The 27,737-nt window shown below is 46.3% G+C and overlaps 3 protein-coding genes across 20 annotated transcripts in view; 2 read left to right on the forward strand and 1 right to left on the reverse strand.

Moving 5' to 3' along the window:
- NSD3 (nuclear receptor binding SET domain protein 3) overlaps window positions 1-6,803 on the forward strand; it is a 63,705-nt gene extending 56,902 nt beyond the window's left edge. For 2 of the 3 annotated variants that reach the window (XM_077805740.1, XM_077805741.1), the window contains one exon: window positions 1-5,876. In XM_077805740.1, coding sequence (XP_077661866.1) covers window positions 1-242 — 242 coding nt within the window. In that variant the 3' untranslated portion in view covers window positions 243-5,876. Of the gene's footprint in view, window positions 5,877-6,665 lie in introns of those variants that run through there. The other variant, XR_013344572.1, reaches the window with a different exon arrangement.
- PLPP5 (phospholipid phosphatase 5) lies at window positions 295-16,278 on the forward strand. 2 transcript variants are annotated; one of them, XM_077805759.1, is made up of 8 exons: window positions 295-381; window positions 6,666-6,740; window positions 9,725-9,833; window positions 11,864-11,954; window positions 12,803-12,866; window positions 13,642-13,766; window positions 14,144-14,314; window positions 14,850-16,278. In XM_077805759.1, the coding sequence occupies exons 1-8, from the start codon at window positions 302-304 to the stop codon at window positions 15,017-15,019; spliced, it is 885 nt and encodes a 294-aa protein (XP_077661885.1). In that variant the 5' UTR covers window positions 295-301; the 3' UTR covers window positions 15,020-16,278. The 2 variants fall into 2 exon arrangements, with proteins under 2 accessions (XP_077661885.1, XP_077661886.1); XM_077805760.1 differs by lacking the exons at window positions 295-381; window positions 6,666-6,740 and adding an exon at window positions 7,316-7,427.
- DDHD2 (DDHD domain containing 2) overlaps window positions 15,994-27,737 on the reverse strand; it is a 25,163-nt gene continuing 13,419 nt past the window's right edge. For 2 of the 15 annotated variants that reach the window (XM_077805754.1, XM_077805753.1), the window contains 12 exons: window positions 26,828-26,963; window positions 25,844-26,052; window positions 25,504-25,574; window positions 25,116-25,238; window positions 24,476-24,571; window positions 23,001-23,153; window positions 22,067-22,222; window positions 21,657-21,759; window positions 21,385-21,543; window positions 20,629-20,791; window positions 20,266-20,372; window positions 16,914-19,425 (listed from right to left, as the gene is read on the reverse strand). In XM_077805754.1, the coding sequence (XP_077661880.1) occupies window positions 20,291-20,372; window positions 20,629-20,791; window positions 21,385-21,543; window positions 21,657-21,759; window positions 22,067-22,222; window positions 23,001-23,153; window positions 24,476-24,571; window positions 25,116-25,238; window positions 25,504-25,574; window positions 25,844-26,052; window positions 26,828-26,963 (1,451 nt within the window). In that variant the 3' untranslated portion in view covers window positions 16,914-19,425; window positions 20,266-20,290. Of the gene's footprint in view, window positions 16,122-16,913; window positions 19,455-20,265; window positions 20,373-20,628; window positions 20,801-20,823; window positions 21,544-21,656; window positions 21,760-22,066; window positions 22,223-23,000; window positions 23,154-24,475; window positions 24,572-25,115; window positions 25,239-25,503; window positions 25,575-25,843; window positions 26,053-26,827; window positions 26,964-27,737 lie in introns of those variants that run through there. The other 13 variants (XM_077805743.1, XM_077805744.1, XR_013344574.1 and 10 more) reach the window with 12 other exon arrangements.

Consider the following 27,737-nt stretch of genomic DNA (forward strand, 5'->3'; position numbering starts at 1 on the left):
GAAAGTGGGAATGTCCATGGCACCAGTGTGACATCTGTAGCAATCCTGCAATTTCATTCTGCGAGTTTTGCCCTCGTTCGTTCTGTAAAGATCATGAGAAGGGAGCCTTAGTGGCATCAGCATTGGATGGCCGTCTCTGCTGCTCTGAACATAACCCCAAATCTCCTGTGGCACCAGAGTATTGGAGCAAGATAAAATGCAAATTGCAACCACAGAACCCTGGAGAAGAAGCAAAGGAATAAAGTTGTTAAAAAAAACAAATAACAAATGGCAAATAGATGATGAACTTGAAGAGACTGCTATGACACATTCAGTCTTCATCATCAGCGCTGCCTTGTTGGAACTGGGAAAGGGACCATCTAATCTTGGCAAGCAGAAGCAGTCAGTGGTGTCCGTTTTTTTGGGGGGGAAGGTGGGGGGTGTTTCTGTTCTTGTCCTTTTCTTACCTTACCTTACCCTTGAATGTGCTTCAGCAGCTCTTACTGTTGGAAAACAGAAATGTCTTGGCTTTCTTAAGGGGAGAAAAAAAAAATCAAAAAAAGCAAACCTTTTGACGTTGAAAAGAATATTGTGTTAAAATATGTTCTTTGAGTGTAGAAAGGAAAACATAACATATTTATTTATTTAATTTTAAAGGATGTTGAGGATTCTGGTCCTGATCAGTCAGCGTGTCTAAAAAAATAATTGAGTAGCAAAACCAATCAGTGTATGTCTAGTTATTAAAAAAGGGAGAGTACCAACCCTCTGCAATCTACAAACAGCTTTCACGTAACACCAGGAGGAGTGATGTGGGTTTCAGAGCAGTGGACAGTGAAATGCCTTCATTCCAGCTGCATTCATCTTTAAAGGTCTTTTGAGAAGATGGATTTCATCTCATCATGCTTAATTTATTATGAATAATGTTGTAAAGATTTTCACATAGGAAATTAGGAGTATTATCCACATTTCTTTTTTTTTTTTCTTGAAGTGCTTTTTATTTCAGTAGATACTTTTAATAAAAAAGGGGAGGGGAAGGAATTATGGTCCCTCATTGTTAAAATGAGCGGTGTTAGCTGACAAAGGAAGCATAGAAAGAGCTTAACTGTGCAATGGTCACTTTTCTGCCTCGCTTCGTTTGGAGGGCAGTTTTGGGTGGAGAGGATTCATGGACAGTTTATGGACATTGCACTACATTCTTCATAGCGAAAGCCCTGATCCTGCTTTTGTTGGAGTCATTGCGAGCTTTGTCATTGACTTCAGTGGGTGCAGGATTGAGCTATTTTCTATGTATTTATCAGATGTCTAGTCTGTGCTTGTTTCATGGTGATTCTCTTAGAGCCTGATATTTTGGTACCTTCCTCCCAAACTCCCATTGGTTTCAAAGGGAGTTCTTGAGTGTTAAAGGAATAGGGGATCGACCCCATGTGTGTATTATGTGTTTTTAAAAGAGTTTTGGGGAGCAGGGGTGTTTAGATTTGCGGGGGTGGGGATATATCTCACAATTGAATTTATCTTCATTGGTTTTTATCCAATAGTGAAAAATCAGTTCTTAAAAGCACTTCCTGAATTAACAGGGTATATATTGGGCCTACACTAAGGCACTCAGTCTTACAAAGTACTGTGTATATCCCAGTATAGTTAGCATAGTCAACTGTAATCCTTTAATTTGTAGGCAATGGCTGGTGTACTGATCTTACCAGCTAACTTTACACTAACTTTCTGCCACTGGGTGTTCTGGAGCACCCCCACATGGAAGGAATTAATACAAGGCATGGCTGGCACATGGCAGAGAGAATTTTTTTATTAATTCTGAAGAACATTCAACATTGTCTCTGGGAAAATGTCTGCATAGACCTGCAGGTACATGGTGGCATCTCAGGTCCAGAAAGTGATTAATAAAGGGGTGGAAAATAAAACTATAGGGCTTTGGAATATGGCTCACCTTTGTACCAGGTTTCCTTTTGCATTCTCAAATTATTTCTAATCCAGTGAGAGTGGAAGTCAAATTTTGTACTTTTTTTCTTTTTTGTGCAATTGCAAAATTAACAAAATACACTACAGCCTTTGAAGCACCTGAAATGCCACTTCACTGACCTGGAAGCTATTCCTCTTGGAACAATTTACAGATCCCTTTCCAGTAAACTCAGTTTGTGTGGGTTTTTTTGTTTTGTTACCTAGTATAGATCTCTTATGTGATCTTCGAGTTAGTTTATGGTTTAGAGTGTTAATGGAAAATGCAGATTACTTGCCCTGTTGTGGCCAATACTGAAGTGAATGTCTAAAACACTAATCTTGCTTGTAAGCAGTGCTATATTTTGGTATTTTTTACAAAAAAAAAAAAAAAAAAAAAAGAAAAGAAAAAATTTAAACAAAATAGGATTTTATTTTTCTTAGCTTTTTTGTTTGTGATAAAAAAAAAAGCTCTTAATGGAGGGGGTTTTCACCCTTTTCTAAAATTCCAAACACAGCTCTTTCCTTGGTAGTGTCCCTAAGACCTGGTCTGTTTACATTGTATAATAGAATGTTAGGTTTCCTGTTGTTCAGATGATTTTTGGATATAGTAAGCCAGAAAGTGCTGAACTTTGCAAATACTGTATGATGAAGTGTTCCCATGGGCTTTCTTCTATAGTATGTCAACACTGTCTTGTCATTGATTTGGGAGGAATGGCAATGTCAAAATGCCTTAAGCATTTGAGATGTCAATGAGCTGACAGCTGTTTCAAAATATTAATTGCCATGTGAAATGATCAAAATATATTCTGACATATCAGCATATTGGGCATAACTAAGTATGTCAAGGTACTCTGAAAGTTTAGCAAATCATATAATGCTGTGAGGGTCATGGAGTTTAGCAAATCATATAATGCTGTGAGGGTCATGGAGTCAGTTGTCACTCCATGTCACTTTATATCTTTAGTTTCAAAGTTCTTGCTGGTTGTCCTCTCTTGTTTAATCCTTTACATAAGAAAACTGTAACTGAAAGCAGCCAACAGCTGGGCTGAGACATGGGTGGTGTGAGGACAAGGATAGCTTTTAAATGTGTATAATTATGAGTATAAAACTTGAATTGGTTTTCTACCTGCTGGACAGAGGGAGAATATCCAAAGCATCAGGAAGCTTTTTAGTGAAATAAGAGAACATCGGGTTGAAATAAATTGGTGATAACTGGGGATTCTCTTTATTTAGATGATGATTTTGTATGCAGAACACAGAATATGCTGAAAACAAATTTTAACCATGTTTTTGTAACATTATTTAAAGTGAATGGAAGAATAACTTAACTTTTGTAGTAAAGCAGAAATTTGTTGCTATAAATTTGTTACCGTAAATATTGACATTTTGATTTATCAGTATTTCTGTGTATTTTGGGCTGTTGAATTAAACTTTCAGTATCTCTAAATTGAACTCTAGGAAAAATGCTAGAGAGGGGTGGTTTTGTTTGTTTGGAAGTTTTAGTCCAGAGTCCTACAATTTGCTGCAAAGAAGTGAATGCTGTGGTGGTTTGTTACTTCCTGGCTGGAAAATAAAGTGCTTTAATTAACAGTATATAATAATCTGGCAGCCCTTTCTTAAGTGAAGGAGGTGCCAATCACATTGTTTTTTCCCCTCTCATTTGGATTTTTTTTTGTCTGCTAAATGTTAAAATAGGGTCAGACTTTCAGCAAACTCCTGACTATAGATGATGATGATCTGCTGGCTACACAGTAATGCAATACTTGAGCTGCCCTGCACAGATGTTTCTGGTTTACTTTACTAGAGCCCTTTTTTTATAGAGTATGCATCTTAGTTCAGATCAGAGGTTCTGTGGACCATGCCCTAATGGTGTAAGGATTAATTACTGCAGTTTTCCGATAGTCTGTAAAATTGGCTTGTCATCTCATCAGTAGGACGTAAGAATGGAAGGCATTTGCAGATCAGGACAGCTAATTGTAAGGGCAAGTTTTTCTGGATGAATTATCTTCGCTACGTTTACCACCAGAGGCTTAGAGAGTCTAACATGGAATGAAAGGGATAGAATGTTTCGTTTGGCCTTTCCACTAAAAACTTGTTATATCTTAGTTTCCAGGTGGAATCGGAAAGACACATTTACTAGACATAATAGAAAGTGAACTTCTAGACGTAAAATATGTATATACTGAAATTAACAAAAAAAATTATCTGGGTTGGGTTAGGGAGGTGGGGTAGGGGAATGAGAATGTCTGCCGCTGGTACGAAGTAGTCACTTTAACATTGAAACCTCTGCCTCATTGAATTCAGGGTTTAATGTACTTGAAGCTCTGCAGTTCATTATTTTTACAGCTATTTTATTTATACATAGATAACATTTTTTATATACGACATTAAAAGTCTCTTTACCTCCCCCCTTGAGTTAAAAATGATTTTCCACTCCCAGTGTATTCAAGGCAAAATGGAGAGAGTTTTTCAAAGCAGATGTCTCAGACTTGTGTGCTCTTAATGAGAAGTGTATTAGTGCATGAGACACCAGCAGCTTTTTGACTTTTTGATGTCCTTTGCTTTATAATATTGTATCCACTCCCTCAACCCCTGCCACTTATTTTTGTATAGCAAAAGACATTTGCACTTATGATACACTCCTGAAATTCTGGATGTATTCGATGTCATTCAGAAAAAGAAGAAAAATGCTTGTTTCCTATTATATTCTACTCCTGAGTGGCAAACTCAGGTACTTTTACCCTAGTGAGGGTGGGAGGATTATAAAATTGAAACTGTCTGTACTTCGTATAGGACAATATAAAAACAAAAAGGGAAAATAGATATGAATTTGCCAAAGCCATGCATTCACTGTTTGTCATGTGGTACTGACTGTATTTGTGCACAAGAGTGAGACAGCTGCCATTTTTAATGGTGTCTCTTCTAGCTTGAAAAGCAACTGTGGCTATATGTTTGATCCTCTCCCAAACATTTGTCCCATAGTGTAGCACTGGACGTTTTAAGGAATTCTTGTTCACTTTTGATTTACAAACAGACTGGATGAAATACACTTGCTTCCTATTCATTAATATTGATCCATATCTCATTTCTAGTGTCATATTTTTTTAATTTATAAGCAAACTAATCATGTTGCCACTGAAAACCAAGATGATAAATAACTATTACAACTGGCTAGTAATAAGATTGTCTCTTTTGTATAAGGGTATGTGCATATTTGGGGTTGCTATTAAAATTTAACTCATTTGTATCTACACAAGTGATATTGCACAACAAACACAGATACCTACAGATTCTGTTTTCATTTCCATGTAATCTTTATCTGTAACAATGACCTTTGTAGAGTTGTTATTTCTGTAGACTTTGTTTATCTGTAACAAACTTTGTAGATTCTGTGAAATGTTATTTTAACTAAATCACTTGAGTCTTTAATAGCAAAGCATCAATATTCACTAAAGTCAATATCTTAGGAGTTTCTAGAACTTGGCTAGAAGCTCTTGACACTAACAGAGTAGTGTTAATTTTCCCTGGGGATGTTCCACTGGGGCATTACTGTATTATGACTTGATGTTGCCGCATAGACTTTGAGATATACAATATTGGGATGGGGGGTTGTTGTTTGGCCTATGTTCTCTTGCATAGTGTGAAACCTGTAAAGCTTGGTTAACCTGTATATAGATAGCTTATTGTCAGCTAGTTATAGTGTATTTAGAATTGCCTGTAATATTTTAGCTTCTTACTGAATGTTGTGATGGTAGGATCATATAATTTTTGTACATTATATTTACTGAGATGTTGCCTTTTTTATTTTACAAATACTTTGGAATTCAGATGTGTTTTTGCTTCTGTGAGGATTAATTTGGAAAGGGTTTTAATGACATTCCACTGATTTAAAATTTTGCTTGAGGTTGACTTCAATAAATTGTTCTGAATGTTCCAATTAAGAATGTGAATTTTTTCATATTGTAACTTTCAGTCTATGGACAGAGAACATAAACAGTCTATGGACAGCAACAAAAACACACCGCAAACAAAGTGACCAATAAACAGATATAATGTAAAATATTTATTGACACCAGTGTGTGAATTCAACTGAGAATAAAAAAGTTACAAATGTGGTCTTTTAGAAAAGCTCTCTAGAAAGAGCCCCTCTGTATTTATAATAAAGCCTCTTTAACATGGATAATCACAGAGCGAAGGCCTGGAATCTATGGAAAGCATTCTGCAGTTCTGTTTTACAAAGCACACCAAAAGGAACGTTGTACAACCAGAAGGAACAGCTCCGTATATTTATATTTCAACAGAGTCAGTTGCTTTGAAAAATAAGTCAAGGTCTGATTCTTTCATACTGGTTCTCTGGTGCTGTCATCCTAGCTGAACTGGAGCATTAATCTAGCGTCTATGTCTTAGATCTTTAGTCTATATTTAATGTTTGTGCTTTTCTAAATGTATGTGCAACTGCTTTGTGATCTTACATATTGATTGTCCTTTTATAAAATATTGTCAGTTGACATTTATACTAGTAACTGTGCTTCATATGGGATTGTTGAAGTAGAGGTAGACCAAAGACATTAATGCAGTACCACCCTGAATTCTAGTGTTGTTCATTATTTGTAGCTGGTGCTTTTCTATATGTCTAAAAGAGGGACTTGGTTCAGTAGGAAAGGGTTGGGTTTTTTTTTTTGGTAATCTCTGCCAAGTGGCTTAAATGTTTCCTGTTGGTCTTATTTATCTAGCACCCAAAGTGTACTGGACATTTTACAGACACCTAAGAGGAGGCAGCTTAATCTCAGAGGTTTCCGCACAAAAAGGTAACCTACAGCCCAGAGGCTGAACTTCAGAATTTGCTTCCTTATTAAATTTTTTATTTTTAAGCCCTTGGTTTACTGCTTGCTCTGTGATCCTTGCCAATTCCCCCTGGGTGTATCTTTAAATCTTGCTTCCTTTGTAAAAGGGATTATTTGGTGAATTCCCTCTTCTCCCACCTTTTTAAAAAGTAAAACATGAATTCTTCCCCCTGTGATTTTATTTTTAAAGACATTCTAAAGATCTAGCGCACCAGCGGGAGTAAAAGCTCCTAGGGGGAGAATGGCCACGCTGTGTTCACGGTTCAGGTCTAGCCTCTTTGCTCCCCCGTGGAGATGCACGGGAATTACCTGCAATGCACCAGGGCCGTGAGTGGTGCTGGGGGTGTGGTTCCCGGAGGGGCTGGCTTTGTGCGGGGGCCTGGCGGGGTTGTGCTGCTCTGGGATGGGGTTTGGGTAACGCGTGGCCGGGGCGGGTTTTCCCGTAACGGGGCCGGCCGGGGCCCAGCAGCCGCCGGCGGCGCTCGGCAGAGGGCGGGCGCGGGCTGCAGCCACGTCGCCGGGCGCGGCCGGGGAGGAGCCGCCGGGCCCGGCTGCAGGGAGCGGCCGCGCCGCGCTGCCCGCCCGGAGCATGGAGGGGCCGCGGCTGGCGGCCGAAGTGGGCGCGCGGGGCCTGCTCTTCGGGGCCTTCCTGTGAGTGGGGCCCGGCCGGGAGACACGTGGCGCAGGCGGGGGGGTCCCCTGGGAACCCCCCCGTTCGGGATACGCCCGGGGAACCCCCCATTTAGCGCAGATGGGGATCCCCCCTGGGAACCCCCCCGTTCGGGGCAGGGCTAGGGTTGGGGAACCCCCCACCTTAGCGCACAGGGGGATCTCCGGGGCAGGCCCCCCTCAATAGCACAGATGGGGATCCCCCTGGGAAACAACCCCCCATCAGGGACAGGGCGGGGGAACCCACACCTTAGCACACACGGGGATCCCCGGGGCAGGCCCCCCCCAATAGCACAGATGGGGATCCCCCTGGGAAACACCCCCTGTTGAGGGCAGGGCCAGGGCAGGGGAACCCCCCACTTTAGCACACACGGGGATCCCCCCCAGGACAGCCCCCACCCTCTTGGGTGCTGTTGATGTGATCCTTCTGTGCCAGCTGGACACTGGACTGAGAGCCAACCCGGGTGCTCATGGCACTTGGGCCACCCGCTGCCAAGCGGTAACTGTTACCGGTAGCCTGGGCTGCACTGTGACTTAATGATGGGAGGCTCCGGAGACAGACCGCCCTTGTGGTTGATATCTGTGGCACCCCAGAACCAGGGGACAGGCTGGATGGCAGCTACAGAGAACCTGCTTTTAATTTTTGGAGATTAGGATAAACCTGTCCTGGTGTGGAATGCCTCATTTTTTCCCCAGTGTAGCCAGCCTGCAGGGATTCAGCAGAGGGGTATGTGGCTGACTTGGCTTGATGTTTCCTCTTTCGGGTCACTTTCAAAACAGAGGAGGTTCCCTCCATTGAGAGAGAGGCCTTGACTATATAGGAAAGCTGCCTGTTTAACTTAAACTGGTTCTTAAATTGATACAGTTAAACTGGTACATGACACTTCAGTTTAAAACCTGCTGAGTAAAGTAGAGATTGGAAGGTAACAGATGTTGTGGCTATATTTAAGAATGGCTCTGGATCCTGGCAATTACAGACCAGTATGCCTTACATCTATACCTGATAAATGGACTGAAATGATAATTGAGCTGTGGGACTCATTGCCACAGGATGTCACTGAGACTAAAACTTCGCAAGAGTCAAAAAGGGACTGGATCGTTATATGGATAAAAAGAATATCCAGAGTAGTAACTAATGTTAAACAGGGATGTTAAACCTTGTGCTTCAGGGTTTAAGCCAATCTCTAACTATGAGAGATCAGAAGGAGCCCTAATGCTGACCATGGATTATCCCACATTTACCTACTGCAGAGTTCTTGGACGTTCCTCTGAGGCATCTGGTGCTGGCCACCGTAACAGATACGGTACAGGACTAGAGGGACCTCGCCCTTGGGTCTGATCCAGTCTAGCAATTCCTGTGAGATAAGCCGCTCTTAAATCAGAATCTGTGTCCTCATAGCTTTTTGCAGTGGTTTAACTATATTGGTTTAAATTTACACCTTAAACCAGTGTAGTTTTCTCATGTAGACAAGCCCAAGATGCAACCTGCCTACTCATTAGGCAGTTAAGAAGATAGGATTGGACATATCTGAGAATACCAATGACCCATCTATTTCAGTACCTAGCCTCTGACTGTATCCGCAAAAAGAAAAGGAGTACTTGTGGCACCTTAGAGACTAACCAATTTATTTGAGCATGAGCTTTCGTGAGCTACAGCTCACTTCATCGGATGCAATGATGAATTCATCCGATGAAGTGAGCTGTAGCTCACGAAAGCTCATGCTCAAATAAATTGGTTAGTCTCTAAGGTGCCACAAGTCCTCCTTTTCTTTTTGCAAAGACAGACTAACACGGCTGTTACTCTGAAACCTGACTGTATCCTGTAATTGATGCTTCATGGTCAATCATCCAATAACCTAATTGGGAAAGTTTTCTCCTAGCCCCAAGCAGTCAGTGGTTGGTGTGTGCCCTGAAACATATGGTTTTATCTCATATATTTTTACTATAGCTAGTATATATGAGAATGGAATTCATATTAGTCATGTAAATAGCTAGTGCCTTTTTAAATTCGGCGGACCTCTTGGATCCTCTGGTAATGAAACAGAATCACTGTGCTGGCTGGGTGATTTGAGTGTTTCTAACAATGCCTTGTGGCAGTAGGTGCTTGCAAAGTGTTTCATCAGTTTCAACCATTGTTGCCTTTTAATTTCATTACGTGTCTCCTTGTTCTTGTATTGTGTGAGAGAGTAAGTAGGAGTCACTCAGCTGACCACCTCCTTAGAACTACCCAAATCCCGGCACTAGCATGCACCTTTCCAAAGTGTTGTTTTTTTCTCTAGAATCATGGAACTTCTGCCTCCATTTGAACGTGTCATACAGCCTGAAGAGATGTGGCTTTATAAAAACCCATACATAGAAGCGGACCATGTACCCACCAAGCTCATGTTTGTAAGTATTCACCCAGTTCACTAGACTCTCGTCTTAGGTTTTTTCTTTAAATCATAGTTTTCCTTTAAAATAATAGCTATCAGCTAAAAAATCATGGAAACAAACACTCTTCTTAATTTACATGACTAATGATATTTTAGATTATTAGAAATGAAAGAATGTTTAAAATCTGATGGACCTCTCTTTCCTGGTGCTCTGAGATTACTTTTTGCATTTCAGCTTGGACACTGAAAATCCGTTTCATGTTTGTTCACAGTCAGTTTTACTGTCAGGTTCAGTGCTGCAGAGCTTCGCATTTCACACACTGCCAGGGAATATTGTTTAAAATCAACTGTGAAATTGTTTCTGTTGGGCTAAGTTTTATAAGCAATTGTTTTTAACAAAACCTCACCTTTTGGGCCAAATTTTTGGTGATTTAAAAGTTTGTATTGGACGTGAGGTAGGAGATATAACTATACAACCAAGCCAAAGAAGAGGGAATGTAGATCCCTAGAGAAAGAGGAGGCAGGGGAAAGATGAGATGGGAAGAGAGGGAGAAGTGATGATCGATTGGATGAGTGGTTACTGGGTGTCAGTAAACTGCTGATCCAACAAAGCACTTTAGCATGTGATTAGAGTTAAGCACATGCTTAAGTGCTGTGATGACTGAGAACCTGAATGAAGCTCAAGAAGAATGGAAATGTGATAGAGGATTATAGGGACACCCTCAGAAAAAAACAGGCTTCTCTCTGAAGACTGCTTACCTACTATAGCTGCAGGTAGCACTTAAGATCATTATTACTGGAAGAGAGAATTTTAATTCTGTATCAGTTCCTATAGTGAAGCCGACTGCATGTACTGTGCTGCCCGGACACAACTTCCCCTGCTGTTTGTGTGGGGCTTCACATAGCAACGGGGAAGAAAAAGCATTTAAAATAGGAAAATGTGATTATAAAATCGCAAAAACTGAACTCCAGTTCAGGGGTAGGACGGGAGATTAAAAAAATGTGTTAACAGTAAACTAACCAGCTTTCAGGTAGACAGTGTTTTGTTGATGGACTCTGTCCCTTGATTTGTGGAAGTGGCATTCCCGGTGAGATGCTGCAGTTCTTGGATTGGTCAGTGGCTTTGGGGGCAAAGAACTATGGTTCCTTTTTGTTGAAGAGGCAGGTACAGCATGTAGGAAATGCTAAAGGAGAAAACTCTTGCATGGCATTTGGATTTGGTGAGTTGACCTTTAGGTCAAGTGCCATGTTAAACTCCCGAAGTGACAGCAAATGACATTTGGGCTTGTCTGACGACAAGAGCATTCCCTGGAGCACTGGGTATTGTGACACAATCCCCAAGAGTCCGTTGTCCCTGAGATATCAGCAATAACAACTGCTGTCTCCTGACAGCTGCTCTTGTTTTTCTCCCTAGCAAACAATTTCAATGCTACAGCTGATGGATTAATTAGTTAATATTTGCAAAGCGCCTAGAAAGTGAAACATGCTCAGGGGCCGTAGTGTTCTCAGGAAGCAACGTCTGACTGAACAGCAGCGAGGGAGTGCCACTGGAAGTGATGTAGGAAAGCAGGCTGAGGCCGCAGTGTGATTATTTAGACGGCTCCTACAATGTGCTTGGCATTCTACAGAGGTATATGAACATAACCCCCTTAAGAGCTCCCCTAAACAGAAGCAGCAGCAGCAGGGCAAGGATATTACACGGACTGGAGCTTTTTAACAGGCAGAATTTTTGGCTGCTGTTCTTCTTTATCTTTGCTGTCCTTGTATCTGGAGAGCTCCCTACTGATGGCCTTTGCACCCTGCAGGTTAGGGCATTAGTGAGAGCTGAGGAAGCCGTGCTACTGGTACCTACGCTATTCAGTGTTCGCTACCGATGCTAATAGCTGGGATCAGCTTTCGCTTTGTAAAGAGCGAAGGGGGGGAGCACTATTTGGTTTAGGGGTGAAGGTTTTTAGCCTCCTTTAATAGCTCATGCATTGATTTTTGGTTGGGAAGCCGCGGAACAAACGTGCAATGTTGTGACTGTGCTGTCTTGTCTCGTTGCAGTTAATTTCGTTTCTGTTTCCCCTGACGTTCATCCTCCTGGCAAAATTCCTCATGAAAGTCGACCGCAGAGACACGCAGGAGGCCTTTTTGGGTGAGCTCCCCCCAGCAATCCTGACAGTCGCACCAACAACATTGCGCTGAACTGAGGGCATCCCTGGGGCAAACAAGCTCTTGCTCCTGGCAGCAGTAACACCCAGTGGGTAAATCAGGGTGGGTCAGTCCCCAGCACGTGGGACACAGAGAGCATCATTGTACTCACGCAATAGTTTAGAGCTGTGGCTAATGTCACAGCCTAGGGTGGGGGCATCGCCTTGTTACGACTCAGGAACCTCCGTGTGATGGAGAATGGGCCTGAGGGGAGGAGGGGTCTCTTGAATCCATGGCTGGTCTCACACAGCATGTTGGCCAGGGTGCATTAGGGAACTGGGAACTTCCTCCTGCCTGGGGTCTGTTCGCTGGACTGTCTCCCACTATCTGCCTTTCACTTACTGGGCAACATCCTGACTCCACTGACGTCAGTGGCAGAACAGTGGCTTCTGTGGAACCAGGATTTCACCCATTTTTCTTAAAAAAACAAAAAAAACCCACCACCACCTCTGTGGGCTGGAACATGTGTGCTTAGCCCTTCCCAGACCATCGTCCACTCTTGTCTGACCCAGAGTTCAGCCCTTCCCTAAGGCAAACACCTGCAGGGAATGCTCCGTGTTGCTGGGCAAGGCATGGTTTTCCCCACTGCCCATGTGCCGCCTCTCAAGTCAACTCAGACGCACAGATCAATGCAGCACCAGGACCAGCTGAAGCATCCCTCTGATAGAGGCTACTGATTAAGGGAACTCCTCCAACTCCACCTGCAAAGTTTCTCCAACCCCTGCTGCGGGTGTGGGTGGGTTAAATATTAACATGCGTTTGGTGCTGAGCCGGCTCTTCTCTCTCTTCCAGGTGCCAGCCTTGCTCTTGCCCTGAACGGGGTCTTCACAAATGCTGTGAAGCTAGTCGTGGGGAGGTAAGAAGGTCCATTAATCGCCAGCGCCCACAGACCCAGGCACTTAGCAGTGCACTGCCTGTGACTGGCTGAATTTTCCCAGACCCTTTTGGGGGGAAGTGCGGGGACAGGCTGGGGGCACTCTCTTAACCACAGAGCAGGGGCTGTTTTAAACACCCACCCTCAGTGAATTTAGTGTTGGGACAGGCCCGATGGCCCTGGGGAATGACCCTTTGTGTCTCCCCACAGAGCAGCAGTGGCAAGGTGAGCTTTCCCTGCATGCTCTCACCACTGCACTAGGCTATTCTTGGAGGGTCTCTACCAGGCTCTGAGGGGCATTGAGTCATTGTAGCACATTCGCTCCTCTGCCAGTTGAGGTGTGGCTACTGGTCAGCCACAGTGCCTGGGACTGGGACCCCCCATCCCAACCCAGGCTGCTCAGCAGCTTTTGGGGGGCAACAACGCTCTGTTCTAGTCAGGCTCTCTCACTTCCAGAGCTGCCAGCCACTTGGAGGTGAAGGACTCCATACCCCATTCTCTACCCCTTAGCCCTTCCTTCCCCAGGACCCTTTTCAGAACCGTGTGTGGTGAGTTTGGGTGCTGTGTGGACAGCGTGGGTGTTTTGAAGACTCCTCAAGGGCTGTGCTGGGGGGATTCCAAAGCAGGCGGGCAAGGATGCCCTCTGGTGCTTTAGCCTGAGCAGGGGAGCGTCCAGTCAAACCATGCCAGCTGCTAAGCGTCTCTTCCTCTGCATGGGGCAGGGTCACATGCTGTGCTTTGCTTCTCTGCCCATTAGGCCACGGCCGGATTTCTTCTACCGCTGCTTTCCGGATGGACGGGCAAACTCCAAGCTGGTGTGCACCGGTGATGCGGACGTGGTGACTGAGGGACGCAAGAGCTTCCCGAGTGGGCATTCCTCTTGTAAGCGTTTGTTTCCTCTTCATAGTGCAGCATGGGAGAACCAAACAAGGGTGAGCAGGTGCCTGGGAGGCGGGATCAACTTTGCCACTGTCTTGCCACGTGGCCTGGGGCATGTTCATTGACTTCTTGCCAGGCCTCACTTTTCCCTCTGTAAAACGGCGGTGCACAAGGCTCACTGCTGTTTGCAGACTGACTCACTCTTGAGTGCCAGGTATCAGTACTACCTCCCTGGCCCTGCTTTTTGCCTAGTTGTCCTTTCAGGACAAGCTCAGAGGGGTCCTTTATACTCTTAAATCACTCCTGGTAATGGATGGCCGCTGAGCTGAGCTCTCTGAGCATGGATTCCTCAGTGATGTGAATTTCCCCCTTTTGTCCAGTTGCCTTTGCTGGTCTTGCCTTCTCTGCCTTGTACCTGGCAGGAAAACTGCACTGCTTCGCCCCTGGCGGGCGTGGAAAATCCTGGCGGCTCTGTGCTTTCTTATCACCACTGCTCTGCGCGCTCCTCATCGCTCTGTCCCGCACCTGTGATTACAAGCACCACTGGCAAGGTGAGCATGCCGGCCGGGGAGAGGATAGCAGGGGCAGTGGGTTGTCCTGTGGGAACAGTGTTCAGTGACCATGGTGATGGGCACCACCGAAGACCCTGGATAGATAGAATGGGGCACTGATGTTCAGGGCTCTAAGTGGGATGAGGGAATGTTGGTGAAAGAGAAAGTCCTTTCCGGGGTCGTGATCTCTCTGGGAAATGTGTGTTCTGCTCAGTGCTAGAGCTGAAGATTAAGTGGCAGCTCTAACTGGAGCACCATGAGCAGGGCAGCGCATCGTCCTCACTGGGACTTTCAGTTCCGCTGTGTCGGGCTTGTAGCTGTGCCATGGGACGGGTACTTATGAACGGGAAAGTGTATTTGGGGATCGCTGCCTGGAAGAGACCTTTGCTGTCACAGTCATTGCATGGGGAGCTCTGAACAGCAGTGGGTTTGCCATGGGCCCAGGTTGCCTAGTGTCATGGTATGGGAGCACAGCTCCTTGGGGTTCAGGGAGACAGTGCTGTGTGTGAATCACCCTGTTGTTTCCACCCCACAGATGTGCTGGCTGGCTCAGCGATTGGTTTCACATTTGCATACCTGTGCTACCGGCAGCATTACCCTTCCCTGACCGACTCAGAGTGCCACAAACCATTGCAGGGTAAAGCCAAGACGTCTCCAGCACAGGAGCAAAAGCTGGCCAGCTCCAGCTTCCTGCTGGAAATATAACGATGGGATCCACTTTGCTGGCACTGGCCTTTGGGTAATCATTCCTTCCACTCTTCAGCCCACAGCGTGGGGAAGGGGTACAGGCTTTGGGAGCATTACTCACTGCCTACCCCAAAGGAGAACACAGCTGATAGCTGAATAAGAATTGTTCCCCTGCAAATGCGGTAAGTGGTCCTGCTCAGCAGGCCTGTGCTCGTCTTGTTTGAGAGAGACTCCCCTCTTTCAGGCCAGCCCTGGAGGAAGCTGTGTAAGTGACTGTACTCTAGCTTGCAGGAGGGAGGGGAGCAGTCTGGCTACGACAACATCTAAAGCAAGAATTGGCTGTCTGTGAGAGGAAGCTTGGTGGAAATCCTGAAGTTGCACAGGGCCATGTAGTAATGAATGGAGAAGTCAGCCCTCTCCCCTGGAGGAGGTCATTTTATGAAAGGACAGGATGCACATCAGAAGAGGCCGTCAGTGCTGTGTTGTGGGTACACAGCATTTACTGTGTGCATTTAGAAATAGCACCTGCTTGGCCCCCCCTGCAGCCTGGGCACACTAGGTATGGTTTTGTTAAAGAAGTTGTGTCCTACCAAGCAGATGCTGGGCTGATTTCCTGGCGTGGCACCCTGGCTGGCTTTGGAATTTCTCCATGCCATATTGTTGGACTCTGCACAGAGCTCTCCAGCCCATTTGTAAATACATTTGTTTCCAGAATCCTGCCCCAAGTCACAGGGGATAGCTGGACCTCATCATGTCCTGTGTTCCCACATCCTCCCAAGCAAAGGCCAAGGTCAGCACTGTAGAGCCATCTGATGGGCGTGACTGCCTAATACCATAAGGGGCAGTCACTCATGGTCCCACTGCTAAGAATTACGACTAACCTGGGGGGAAAGAGATGCTATGGGGTTTTATATTTGATTCCAACCTAGAAGCAGCAGGGCGGTGAGATGGTGTCTCTGTACAGCACTGTCCAGGGGCTCACTGCGTTGTAGGGAGGATATGTTGCTCCATCTGCAACCCTTAAAGGTGAAAGGATGCAGCATCTTCCCTTGTAGGATGTTTCCCTGTGGACCAACTGTATGATTTGCATTCTTGTGTTAATTTCAAACGTACTGTACACCTGTGGTGAGAAAAACAGTAAGTACTGGAACTGTTGACTGTGCCAAGCTAAGGCCTGTAAAAGTACATCCTGTTTATCAACCCTAAGAGTTCAGAGAACTCACGAGCTCAGCCTTACTGGGTTTTTTAATGTCAAATAAAAAGCTGGTTTTAATTCAGTGAAACGAGTTCTGTTCCTTCTTGGCACTAGAGAACATCCTCCGTCTTTATGTAGCTGCCTCATTTTATGTGAAGTAGGTCAGCTTGATCTGTCCATTGCTTCCTCCCTCCACCGCTTCAGTGTACACGAAGCATGAGAGGAGCGAATGACCTTTGGCTCCACAGCTGTCTGAAATCTAACCCGAAAAGAAAGTAGCAGTAATTTCTTTAAGGTATAACCTTCAAAAGCACCTGTTGTGCTGGCTGGAGGCTGTTTCCTACATAACTGAAGGATAGTAACAAGGTGAGCTACACCACTTTCAGAATTGGCTCTCTCCTTTGTTTCATGTTCTCTGCTCCCAAGGACAGAAGCAAGATGAGAACAAGAAGCTGAAACATGGGTTTTGCTGAAAAAACTCTTCTCCTTACAGCAAATGCACTCCTTTTATAAGCAGCTTTCCCTGCCCATGAACAAGGAGGTGCTTGTAGTTAGTGTTACTTCTAAATTCTGTTTTCTCCTGTAATGCCTGTCCATTGCAGTGGCCTTTTGTAAAACGCCAAGGGCTCCTCTTGGGAATTATGACAACAGCTTTACCTTGCCATGAAGTTAAATCCCAAAGTAATAGGTTCTCATCTCCTTCACACACAAATACAACCACTACAACCATAGATTTACTTTTGTATTGACTGGAAAAAGACATTAAATAACAATTTTAAATGCATTTAAATTTTTTACACAAAGTGCATAACTTGAAGAGCTGGTCATGACTGTGTGTCCTGTTATACATACCTCCAGGAGCTTAGCTGTGCAAAACATCACTGCCCACAGTCAGGTGTGAGTACAGCTTCTCTTAGTTCTTTTGGAGGGGGCAGGGTTGGGGAATACAAAATGCATTTAAATAGTGCAAATAATACACAGAAGAAAACAAACAAGCTCATTGCACTGGGAAAAAGCTCATTGCACTGTACAGAGCAAAGTTGAGGGGGGGGAGGACACATGGTAGTAGCCACTTCCAGACCCCAGCCCAGAGACACTATCACACCCTCCAGCATTTTGCTCAAGGGAATCCACACACTAAGGGGTTAGTTTAGTCCACTGTTTACCCTGTACATCTTTGGTTACAAGGGATTTATCATCTCTGCCGCATAAGTTACCTTTACAGTACTTCTAACAGCAATCATTCCGCAGCTCCTGGTTACTACAGCATAAGCCATGGCTGTGTACAAAAGGTTGCTATGGTTTCACCAGCAGGTTGGTAGCCACTTTGAACTCAGCGCTGTGGAACAGGTGTGGTGAAGGAGAGCGTCTGGCCCATGAATCGCCCTGAAAGCCTCTACCACCACAGCTATTCATCCATACTCAAGTGCAGCTATACTTTCGCCTAATGAGGTCTTGACTGAATCCAGATTGAATGCTTTGCTAAGGAACTGGACATGCAGTTGGTCTGTCCTCAGCCCCCTACTACAGTTAGAGAGGGCTTAAGCTCCTCATCCTTGGACAGATCCCACTCCTATTGCAGAGGGGTTTGGCCTGTGAAAGGAGAATGGAATTAGAGCCAGAAGCCAGGGTGGTTCAGGCTTCATCCCTTCATTGATATGCCAGCCTCAAGTAGCCTAGGGCTCTGGGTCTGTTAGAAACATCCTGCAGTGGGCTAGGCAGCCTGAACTCTGCCGTGAAGGCATACTTGGGTTTATTCCTAAGCCTTGGGCTAGTTCTGTTAATAGTAAATAAGCAGCAACCAGACAACTTCATGATCTGGTGCAAACACCTGTCAAGACTTCAGCTGGTGTAAAGCAAGGAGCTTAGGAGACCAATTCCCACCTGCTGCAGGTGGACACCCAAAAGAAACATGCAAGCCTTACAAAGGAGTCCTATTTGGCCTCCCACTGCAACATAATTCTACAGGCATGATTCAGCTCGGGTGTCCTAGGGGAGCTGGCCACTTAAAGCAAAGCTGTAGCTTACCATACCTGGGCAGAGGAGGCTGTCACACTATTACTAACAGGACGTGGAGCAGACTGGAGGAGGTATACTTAACATGCTACCCACCCTGGGCATGCAGAATAGAGACAGACAGTCATGCGAGAAGGCGTGTAAGAAAACCAAACGCTTAACAGCTGTCTGCACTTCCACAAAGGGTTGGACTGCTGTGCCCTCTAGAGCTCATGGCATCTCAGAAGGCCCCGAGCCAGCAGACCTCATTCCCCGCTTTGCTTACTCGGCCAAGCTACTGTGGTTCTAGGGCTGTAGCATGGCATGTGCCCAGGGCATTAAAGGCGTTTTTCACAAGCAACACATTTACTCACTAACCAGGAGTCAATACGAGGCCCTGAAATCTCCAGCACCAGATCCCAACCACCTCTCTTCTGTATTTATACTTGGAACAGCTTGTATTGCAACTTACGAGGCAGTCAGATTAGGCGGATGAATGGTGTTGGAGTGAACGATCCCATGGGTGTCACAGTGGGCACAGGGGCAAGTCCAGAGTGGGTATTTTAGGAGAAGTGTTTTGCCTTGATTTTTTCCCCCCAAAATGAGAAATCTCCCAGTGCTCCAGGCAGCAGCAGGTTCGTGAGAAGCAGCATGCAGAATACACTAGCAGCAGAGGATAGGAAGGCAGAGGAAAATCCGGGCTTTCCAGGTGAGTAGTCACTTGGTGTGCATCTAGGGAAGCAACAGGAAAGGGCACACAGCTTACAAGGGAGCAGGGTTTATGCAGCATTAAAGCCTGAACGGATGAGGGGATTTCCCATGTCAGTGAGACCACTCCCACATAAGCCAGTAGCACATCTCAGGCCATTTCCTAATGCACACGAATCACATCACAAAGTTGCCACCACCCCAAATGCCATTAGCTGTGCCAGACTTCGGCACTTTAGCCAGGGTTCTAACACAGGCCTATAAGCAGGGGACTGCTTGTTTCATAGCAACACAGGATTTCTGTCTCCAGTAATGTTCATCCAGTACTAAGTTCACTTAATCACCTTCCTGAGTAAATAATGAAGTTTCTGAGGAAAGAGTGAGCGATTGGGCAGAGAGAGTCCAGATTCCTTCTCTTAACACCATGGGGTGTATTCCTAGGGAGATGATTTTCTCTGCATGGCACTGATGAGTCCATCACTGGATATTCTTTCTAGACACGGTGTCCATGGTTTAAAAAAGGATGCTGAAAAATGGGGAGTGTTCAGACAAGAGCTATAGGAAAGATTCAATGACTGGAAACCATCTTGCAATGAGAGCAGTCAATAGAGTTTAATCAAATAAAAGGTTAAGAGGTAGACTGTGATCAAGTCACAAGTACCTTCCCAGGGAGGAGACGGGGGATACCAGAGGGCTCTTTAAGCTAGCAGACTAAAGCACAACAAGATCCATTGGCTGGGAGTAAAAGCTAGACACATTCAAAACAGAGGCCCTTGTCTTTAGTTTTTAAACAGTGAGGGTGCATGGACTGGAACAGCTTCCCCAAGGTGATAGAACCTCCCTCACTTGGACTCTTTCACCCAAGCGTGGATCTTTTTATTGAGACATCCTCTAGCTCAACCACCAGCTCTGGGTCTTGCTGCAGGAATCACTGAATAAAATGCTCTGAGCAGGGGTTTGGAGGTGGTCAGACCATCTGGCTTTAACTTATGAAATTGACACTGACCAGACCCAGTGGGATTGAACATGTGGGAGAGTCCCTGGGGGTCTCCGCTGAACGGCTCCATTACAGGCCAAGTTACTCCGCTTCCTCGCTGCCCAAGCACAGCGAAGAGCATGAATGCCTTGGAATTAGGTTTTAAAAGTGCCTTCGGTTTTAGTTACAGCCCTTGGGAACATTCCTAACGTGACAGACGGTAGCACTGGCCTCGTCTAAGGCACCGTGCTGTAGAATAGAATGGTCCTAGCTGAGACACCTACGTCCTTAACACCCACTCCCAAATAAAGTACGAAGTTATTTCACAGTAAGCATGTCAACGGCTGTCAGTTTCACCGTGAGGGGTCTCAGAAAGACAAGGTAACTTACATCAAGTGCAGCTGGTCATCTGACTTCATTGGAGAGGCTGATCTAACGTAACGCCCTGCGTTTGGTAGATCTCTTTCAGAATCAAGAGAACGGTATCTTCTGACTCCCTGGAAGAGAGGACTGTTAGAACTACACAGACACCCATATGGTATTTAACATTCTTACAGAGAACACATGGCAACCCCTTCATTGCTGAGACATGGGCTACTATAGGCAAGAATCATACATAACCTGTTTGCCTTTTAAGTGACTGGAATCTACTTGCTTTCACCATGTCAGTTTTCAAGGTGCACATTACAAGAGTGTGAAGGTGCCAAGGACCAGATGGAGAGTTTGAAAAGAGTAGGCTAAGGAGATCCTCACCAGTAGCAGAGATGGCCTTGTAGTGCAAATAAATATTCATTAAAACTCTCTATAGGCTTCTCTTGCAGCACGTAGTCAATCCGGTGCCCTCCATTTAGCATTCCCACATTAATAGGGGCAGCGTCTTCCTTCAGTGTAGCAGCAGGCTCTTCGGGCTTCATATCTGAATGGACTTAACCCAAACAATGTGGTTCAGCAACAGCTCAGCTCCGCACCCTTAGCAGCAAGAGCACACCAAGCCTGTCCCGCGCTAGCAGCAGGAAGGGAACTCCCACAGGCCCAGGCCTGCGTTCTGCCTTAAGAATGGGGGAAAGGGGCTTGGGTTTAAGGCAGTTGCTGTGAGAAGCAAACCCCACAGTGTCACGGGCTTGAGTTAGCAGGGACTGCACTTGGTCTCCCTCCCTGCTGTGTATAACCAAAGCAGCAGGTTGCAGAATGACACTACAGGGAGAAGGTGTTTGGCATTAAGATTCACACGCTGGGATTCTGCGCCCCAAGCACCAGGCCTCTCCCACTCAGGCAGTAGACGGGAGTGCAAGCTCCTTGGGCAGAGGTCGTCTCTCATGAGGCACAGTGTGGGGTTGTTAGGCAGTGAGAATGGGAAGATCACGGCAATAAGGAGACCCCGGGAGTAGGTGTCCAGGTTGCTCTGGGACAATTCATTCGCATCCTCGTTTTCTTCACGCACCAGGAGAACTAGCAGCACTGAGCTGTGGGTTGGTTCTGAAACCAATTCCTCCCTTCTCATTTTTTCACCTGTCTGTTTCTCCAAACTAGTTTCAGCTTCGTTTTCAGTGGCTGCTGCCTCCACAGCCAGCAGTGGGGATCTGGTGAAAGACTGCCAGGCTATCCTCAGTGACCCCAGGAGGTTGTTCTTGAGATCCATACCCATGCGGGTCAGGCCCTCTTTCAGTTCTGAAACACACAGGTGCCTGAGGTGAGGCGTTTGAGCAGAAACATGCATTGCATAAAGCAACAGCGTTACAGACCTGCACCGAGCCGTGAGGAAGGCCTGCTCTGCGCTTTACCTAAATGCATTCTCTTCCTGCCCTTGTGGTGGGGGAGCAGCATGGGCTCGAACTCCAGGTCTGGAACGATCATGGGCTCAATCCTGTAAGCCACCGGGTCAAACTGCACAGAAGGAGAACAGCGGCACTGACTTTGGCTCTACACCCACCTAATCCCTGCCCCGGGGGGGAAACTAGGTGCCCCCAACATGAGGCCGAAATGGAAGCTACACAATTAAAGCAGATAGTTCCAATGCAGACTGCAGGAGCGCTCGTTCCCTAGCCCCGGACAGCTAAGTCATTGTTAGTTGCTATTCCACAGTACAGGATAGCAGAGAGGCCAGGGGATTGCTGCTCAGAGGGCGAAGGTTTAAGAGCCTGTTAGCTACATCAGATCTCGCATGCAAGCACTAGAGATTGATCATACATACAGGATGGAAGATATTGAAGAAGCCTTTGCAGGTAGGAAGGCTGTAGTTTGGATCAATCCTTTTCACACCTCGGACAGTGAGAAACATCCCAATGGGAGACCCAAAAGCAAAGAAGATTTCGGGTTTGTAGATTAGCTGAGGGTAATTTGCTGAGACCTAACAGAGTTAAGACACAACAGAAGTGTTTAGACTCCATCCTGGCACCGTCAGACAATACCATAGATGGCCATGTGGGAACTTCCCTCAGAGGATATTGCTTGTATCAAAGTAGCACCTAAGGCTTCCACCAGAGATTGGAGCCCCACTGTGCTGGCCACACCCTGAGGAGTCAGGGCACCAAGAGGGGCAGGGACTTGCCCAAGGTCACACAACAGAGCCAGGCTCTTCTGAGGCCTGGTCACTGCATCGAAAAAACATATCCTGGCCAACGTGTTATTCCATCCTGCCTGAGCAAAAGGGTTAAAGGGGTCACACGAGACTGGACCGAGCTGGGGAGTCTCAGCTGCATCTTTAGGCAAATACATACAGAGAGGTGTGAATGTGGCAGGATTCTAAACTAGGGCCAGGAGAGATCTGCACCTCGGGAGGAGCCTGCTCCAGGCGGAGGGCCAGCGCGAGGCCTATAAGCCACTTAAACAGGACTTCAGAGGCACCTGGTAATGGCACCCTACGTGGGGTGCATCTCAGCCTGGCTTCAGCATTGAGCTACTTACAAGAGTCTCCAACTGAGATAGTCTACAAGCAGCTGAGACCAATGCATTACCTGTAAGGCTACAGTAGCTCTGCCCTCAGAATTAGAGACTGTCAGAAGCATGGTGAAGTGACCCTCAATTAGCAGCCATCACCCCCAGAGCTCTGTTGACATTAAGTCTGAGTTCTGCATATTACACATTCACTGGCTTTACCAGGCCACATCAACAAACGGAGTTGTTACCTGTCCTAGCCCGACATCCAAATATTGACGCTTCCCCCCATCATTCGTGCTCCTACTGGAGTCCAGCTGCGGGGATGACCCTGACTCAGGCTTGGGAGCATCTTCACCCTCATCATCATTCCCAGCAGGGACATGGGCCTGCTGCTGAGCATGCTGCACCAACAAAAATGGGAGAGTGCGCAAGGGTTGTCCCCTATGAGCTTCCACACAGCCGCTACGGGCATTACCCAGAATCATAGAACATCAGGGTTGGTAGGGACCTCAAGAGGTCATCTAGTCCAACCCCCTGCTCAAAGCAGGGCCGATCCCCGACTAAATCATCCCAGCCAGGGCTTTGTCAAGCCTGACCTTAAAAACTTCTAGGGAAGGAAATTCCACCACCTCCCTAGGTAACGCATTCCAGCGTTTCACCACCCTCCTAGTGAAAAAGTTTTTCCTAATATCCAACCTAAATCTCCCCCACTGCAACTTGAGACCATTGCTCCTTGTTCTGACATGTGCTACCACTGAGAATAGTCTAGAGCCATCCTCTTTGGAACCCCCTTTCAGGTAGTTGAAAGCAGCTATCAAATCCCCCCTCATTCTTCTCTTCCGCAGACTAAACAATCCCAGTTCCCTCAGCCTCTCCTCATAAGTCAAGCAGCAGTTAGCTCACATGGGCCCATATGCATGGGTGAGCCAAAGGGACATCACCTGAGGTAGTGCACGGACTGGCTCCCCAGTTCCCAGTGGGGACATGCTGAGGATACTGACAGTTTATTGGGAATGGCTCTGTTCATACAGCACAAGAGGGTGGGAGGTTCTAGGCTCTAGTGTTCTGGACGTGTCCACTCCGCCCAGCTGCAAAGCCTTGAACAGCCGCCAGAGAGAGACCAGCATGGCTCCAGATGTGGAAGAGCTCTGCTCTTGCCTCTGCCCCAGCAGGAGCTACCGCAGACCACTCCATGCCTAAAGCCCTGGACGTAAGCCAAACCCCAAGTAACAGCCGTCCAGCAGCTCCCCTTTCCCAGAGTTCCCACAGCAGCAATTCTCAGAGCCCAGATCTGGAGATTTGGGCTCTCACAATGGCCAAAACCAGCTGTGTAGACCTTTGGGCCTGGGCTGGAGCGCCGGCTCTGAAGCCGAGGGAGGAGCCTGAGTGTCTACACAGCTATTTTCTGCACTGTTGTGCAAGCCCCACAAGACTCAGATTTTAGGCCTGGGCTCTGAGACTCGCTGCCGCAGGTTTCTGCGTGCCACGCAGAGGCACCCAGCGGCCACAATACAACCGACACCGCAGTGGTGTTTAGAAAACGCTAGCCTTCTCTTAGGTATGACCCCAAAATGGCCAGAGCAACAATGCGTCTGCCGCGCCTTGGGCCAGTACAACATACGTAAGAAGCTGCTCTGGCAACCATGGTCAGACAACTGCTTCCCACTGACACCAAACAAGCATCCACTTGGGACTGGACCATTCGTCCCTAGAAAAACCATACCTGTTTCTCCTCTTTGGTTCTGACATAATGAAGGATCTTCATTCTTGGTCCCAAGGGAATTCCCATGTCTTTAAGATCCTTCTCTGTACACAGAGCCTGGACAGTAAGTTACAACCCATTACTACTACAGTACAGGAAACCGTGCACTCAAAGGGATAGTCCATTCTCAGCATTACAGAGGCCAGGGATCCTAGGAGCTAACTGCTCTGATTTCAGTGTGCCCCTCTGGAAGGGAGGGAACACGGATAGCATGGGAATCACTCTGCTCTGGAGAGAGAGGCAGCAATCTCTGAACTCAGCCTCAAGTGCAGAAATGCCTCCCACTCACACGCTTCTCATTTTCAGACTCCAGTTCAGCATGCTGCCAGCCTATCCGCCACACACAGGAAACCAGGGCTGCTGCTAGCGCGGGCAGAATCAAAAGCCTGCAACGGTACTAGTCGCTTAGCCTTACCATCAAAAAACAGGGTACATTAGGCCAGGTGGGCTTTACTCTAACCAGAGGGCATGACATAGGCAAGAAATACCTGTGTGAACGTGGTGATGGGCACAGAGAACAAAAACAGAACTCTAACAGATCTGACGGCAAGTGGTGAAACATACAAGAACAGTAGCCACTCTGCTGGGAGAGTGGTTTTACCAGTGCTTGCGTGTCCAGTCTCTCCTTCTCAAAGACACTGCAGTACTCAGACAGCTCAAGCTTCTTCAGGGTTTCTTTCACTCCCCCAACATCTCCCTGTTCATAGGCACCCATCTGGGACCCCTGCAAGGACAGCACCGGGGGTCATGTTTACAGAGTTGGTCTCCTTCTTCCTTTACGTTCTGGCTACAATATTGGTAGTAGGCGTGGGATTGTTCTCTTTTGTTTAGATCTACACCTGGCAGGATGGCACTGAGAATTCAAAGCTATTCTGCTACAGAAGCAGGAGAACGCAGCAGTTATGGAAAAGCTGGAGTGTGGCTGTAGCCTACAGATTTCATCCTGAATCAATGAGACGCTTAACGTGCACAAGCTGTGGGGAATTTACCGCTTTATTGCCGTCTTCATCCTCAGAGGAATCCTTCTGATTTGTTAGGAGATCAAACAATATCAGCGACCCTAAAAAATAGCCACATACACAGTCTCTGAGCAGACCGTCAGATCTTATGCTGGAATAAATATACTTACGTGCCCATATCCCTCTGTTTGGTAAAAAAAAGGGGTGAGGGGCTTCCCTCCTCTCCTCCCACTCTTAAGTGTCCCAAGGTATGGAAATGGTACTTCAGCACTAAACTGCAGTCCAGCGTACTGTGCCATGTGCATACAGACATGCTACAGATTCTAAATTATTACACACAACCCTGGATACCCAGGACTAAACCCTTTACCTAAGCTATGGCCTGCAATGGAAACACCGCCTTTAAAGTCAGGGTTCCTCTGCAGGAAGAGCCGATACAGGCGGTTCATTTCTGAAGCAACAGTATCCACGATGGTCTGGCAGTAGGTGGGGCTGTTGTAGAAGAAAACATCTAGTATGGTGTCGTTTATGAAGTGACGCAGGCGGTTGATGCTCGGCAAGGTAATTCGCTCCAAATCGCTGAACATGGAACAGAAAGGGATTGTTACGAGGGACAGGGATTTCACCCACGGCTCCTGTAGCTGTTTCCTAGTAGGTGAAATCCTGGATCTCTTGAAGTCCATGGCAGTTATGCCTTTGAGGATTTCACCTGAATTCCTAATTCATGTTAACAGAACATAGTAACAGAAAGGAGCTACAAACCCACCTTTCCTCAGAAACAGAACAGGGTTTTCCAAGGTGTGGATGCAAAGAGCCAACCTTCCCTGCTGCTCCAGGAGCATTTAAAATCGCTCCCCACTTGTGCAGCAGACATGCTGTTCCCCTGCGCACCGCGGTGTTTCAGAGGGGCTAGCTCAATAAAGGCTCTCGGGAGCCTTAAAAATCTCTTCAGGAAGGAATTAGGTATCAACTCTCACTGACTCCCAAATCCCCTGTGCTGTGTTCTTACATTAAGTGGAAACACCAGTCTGAACTTCTGGTGTTACATGCCAGTAGACTACTTAGGGTGCAATTTCAACTGGACATCATCAGCCTGGCTTCATGAGAAACCTGGGCAGCAGGGCTGGGATCCTCATAGTAGGTGCTACAAACTGTTCTCGGTTCCCTTCCTCATGTTCACCTGTGTGTTCCTGAGGTAAAGTAGCAGCAGCAGAGACTGCGCCGAATCCTCCTCTGTCATCTTTCGCCCACCGCAGCAAAGGCGAGGCACTTTACAAAAGAGCAAGACGCTCCTGGATTTCACTCACTCAGTCACTGCAGTAGATTTACCTCTAAGGTACTAGAATTTACTTACACGTCCACCCCCGTGGAATGCAAAGGGCTGTGCCAGTTCACAGGCAAGAACTCTACCCGGCCAATTTGTTGCTGCTCCTGGGCTTTCTTGAAGTGTGCTTGCAGCATGCTCAAGGAAACGTTACGGAAGTCATTTACTGGAAAGAGAATTGAGCTCTGTATCAAGGCCTAGAAAAAACAGTTTGCTAGGAGAAGCCTAGTGTGTTTACTATGCTGAACAAGCTGAGTTGAAGGGACACAGTCAGCTTAAGACAAAACAGCCCACCTCAGTCTGAAGTTTTTTAACCGACTGTTGGTACAAGTAACACCGCAGATCAATAATTGAGGGATCAGACAAAAACACTCCACTTCTCAGCTGAAGCATAAACTGGATTTCACCATTTGCTCTGTAGCAAGTCCGTTTCCCCTGGTTACTGGAGCTTTCACACAGCAACCGAGGAGAGAAAAACTTTTTAAAGAGCTGTGAAACCTACTGTAAAAGTCTCACACACCAGTAGGGAGACTTAGAGGCAGGGGCTGGATTTTAAACTACTTCTCACTGATTTTAGTTCACTGACTTATTTCAAGTTGACAGTAACCTTTTTAAACGTAGCCCCATTAGGTGCAAACCGTAAGATAGACTGCAGTATCAAAAGGCTTGCCTGCATGAAAACAAGAGAGAGACTTTACCAGAATTAAAGACATTTGACCCCACAAATTGTTGAAGTTTGCAACAGCTTTGGTTTTATTATAGAAATTTACCTCATCTTAACTTTCCTGTTTATGCTACACACAGCTTATCAACAGATCTATTCTCCAAGACTCAGGCAGTTACAATGACAATATAAGCACTCTCTGAAATTGTCACATTTCTAAAGACTCTTGGACGGGACATTAACTTGTGTTAGACTTTACTGGACAAGATTACCACC

The sequence above is a fragment of the Eretmochelys imbricata genome, chromosome 26 (assembly GCF_965152235.1).
Source record: "Eretmochelys imbricata isolate rEreImb1 chromosome 26, rEreImb1.hap1, whole genome shotgun sequence".
NCBI classification, from domain to species: Eukaryota; Metazoa; Chordata; order Testudines; family Cheloniidae; genus Eretmochelys; species Eretmochelys imbricata.

What these genes read in the sequence shown, in the direction of transcription:
- PLPP5 (XM_077805759.1), top strand. Translation starts at nt 302, where the DNA reads ATGACACATTCAGTCTTCATCATCAGCGCTGCCTTGTTGGAACTGGGA. An exon ending in TACCCACCAAGCTCATGTTT is followed by an intron (nt 9,834 to 11,863) that starts GTAAGTATTCAC and finishes GTCTCGTTGCAG; the next exon opens with TTAATTTCGTTTCTGTTTCC. An exon ending in TTACAAGCACCACTGGCAAG is followed by an intron (nt 14,315 to 14,849) that starts GTGAGCATGCCG and finishes TCCACCCCACAG; the next exon opens with ATGTGCTGGCTGGCTCAGCG.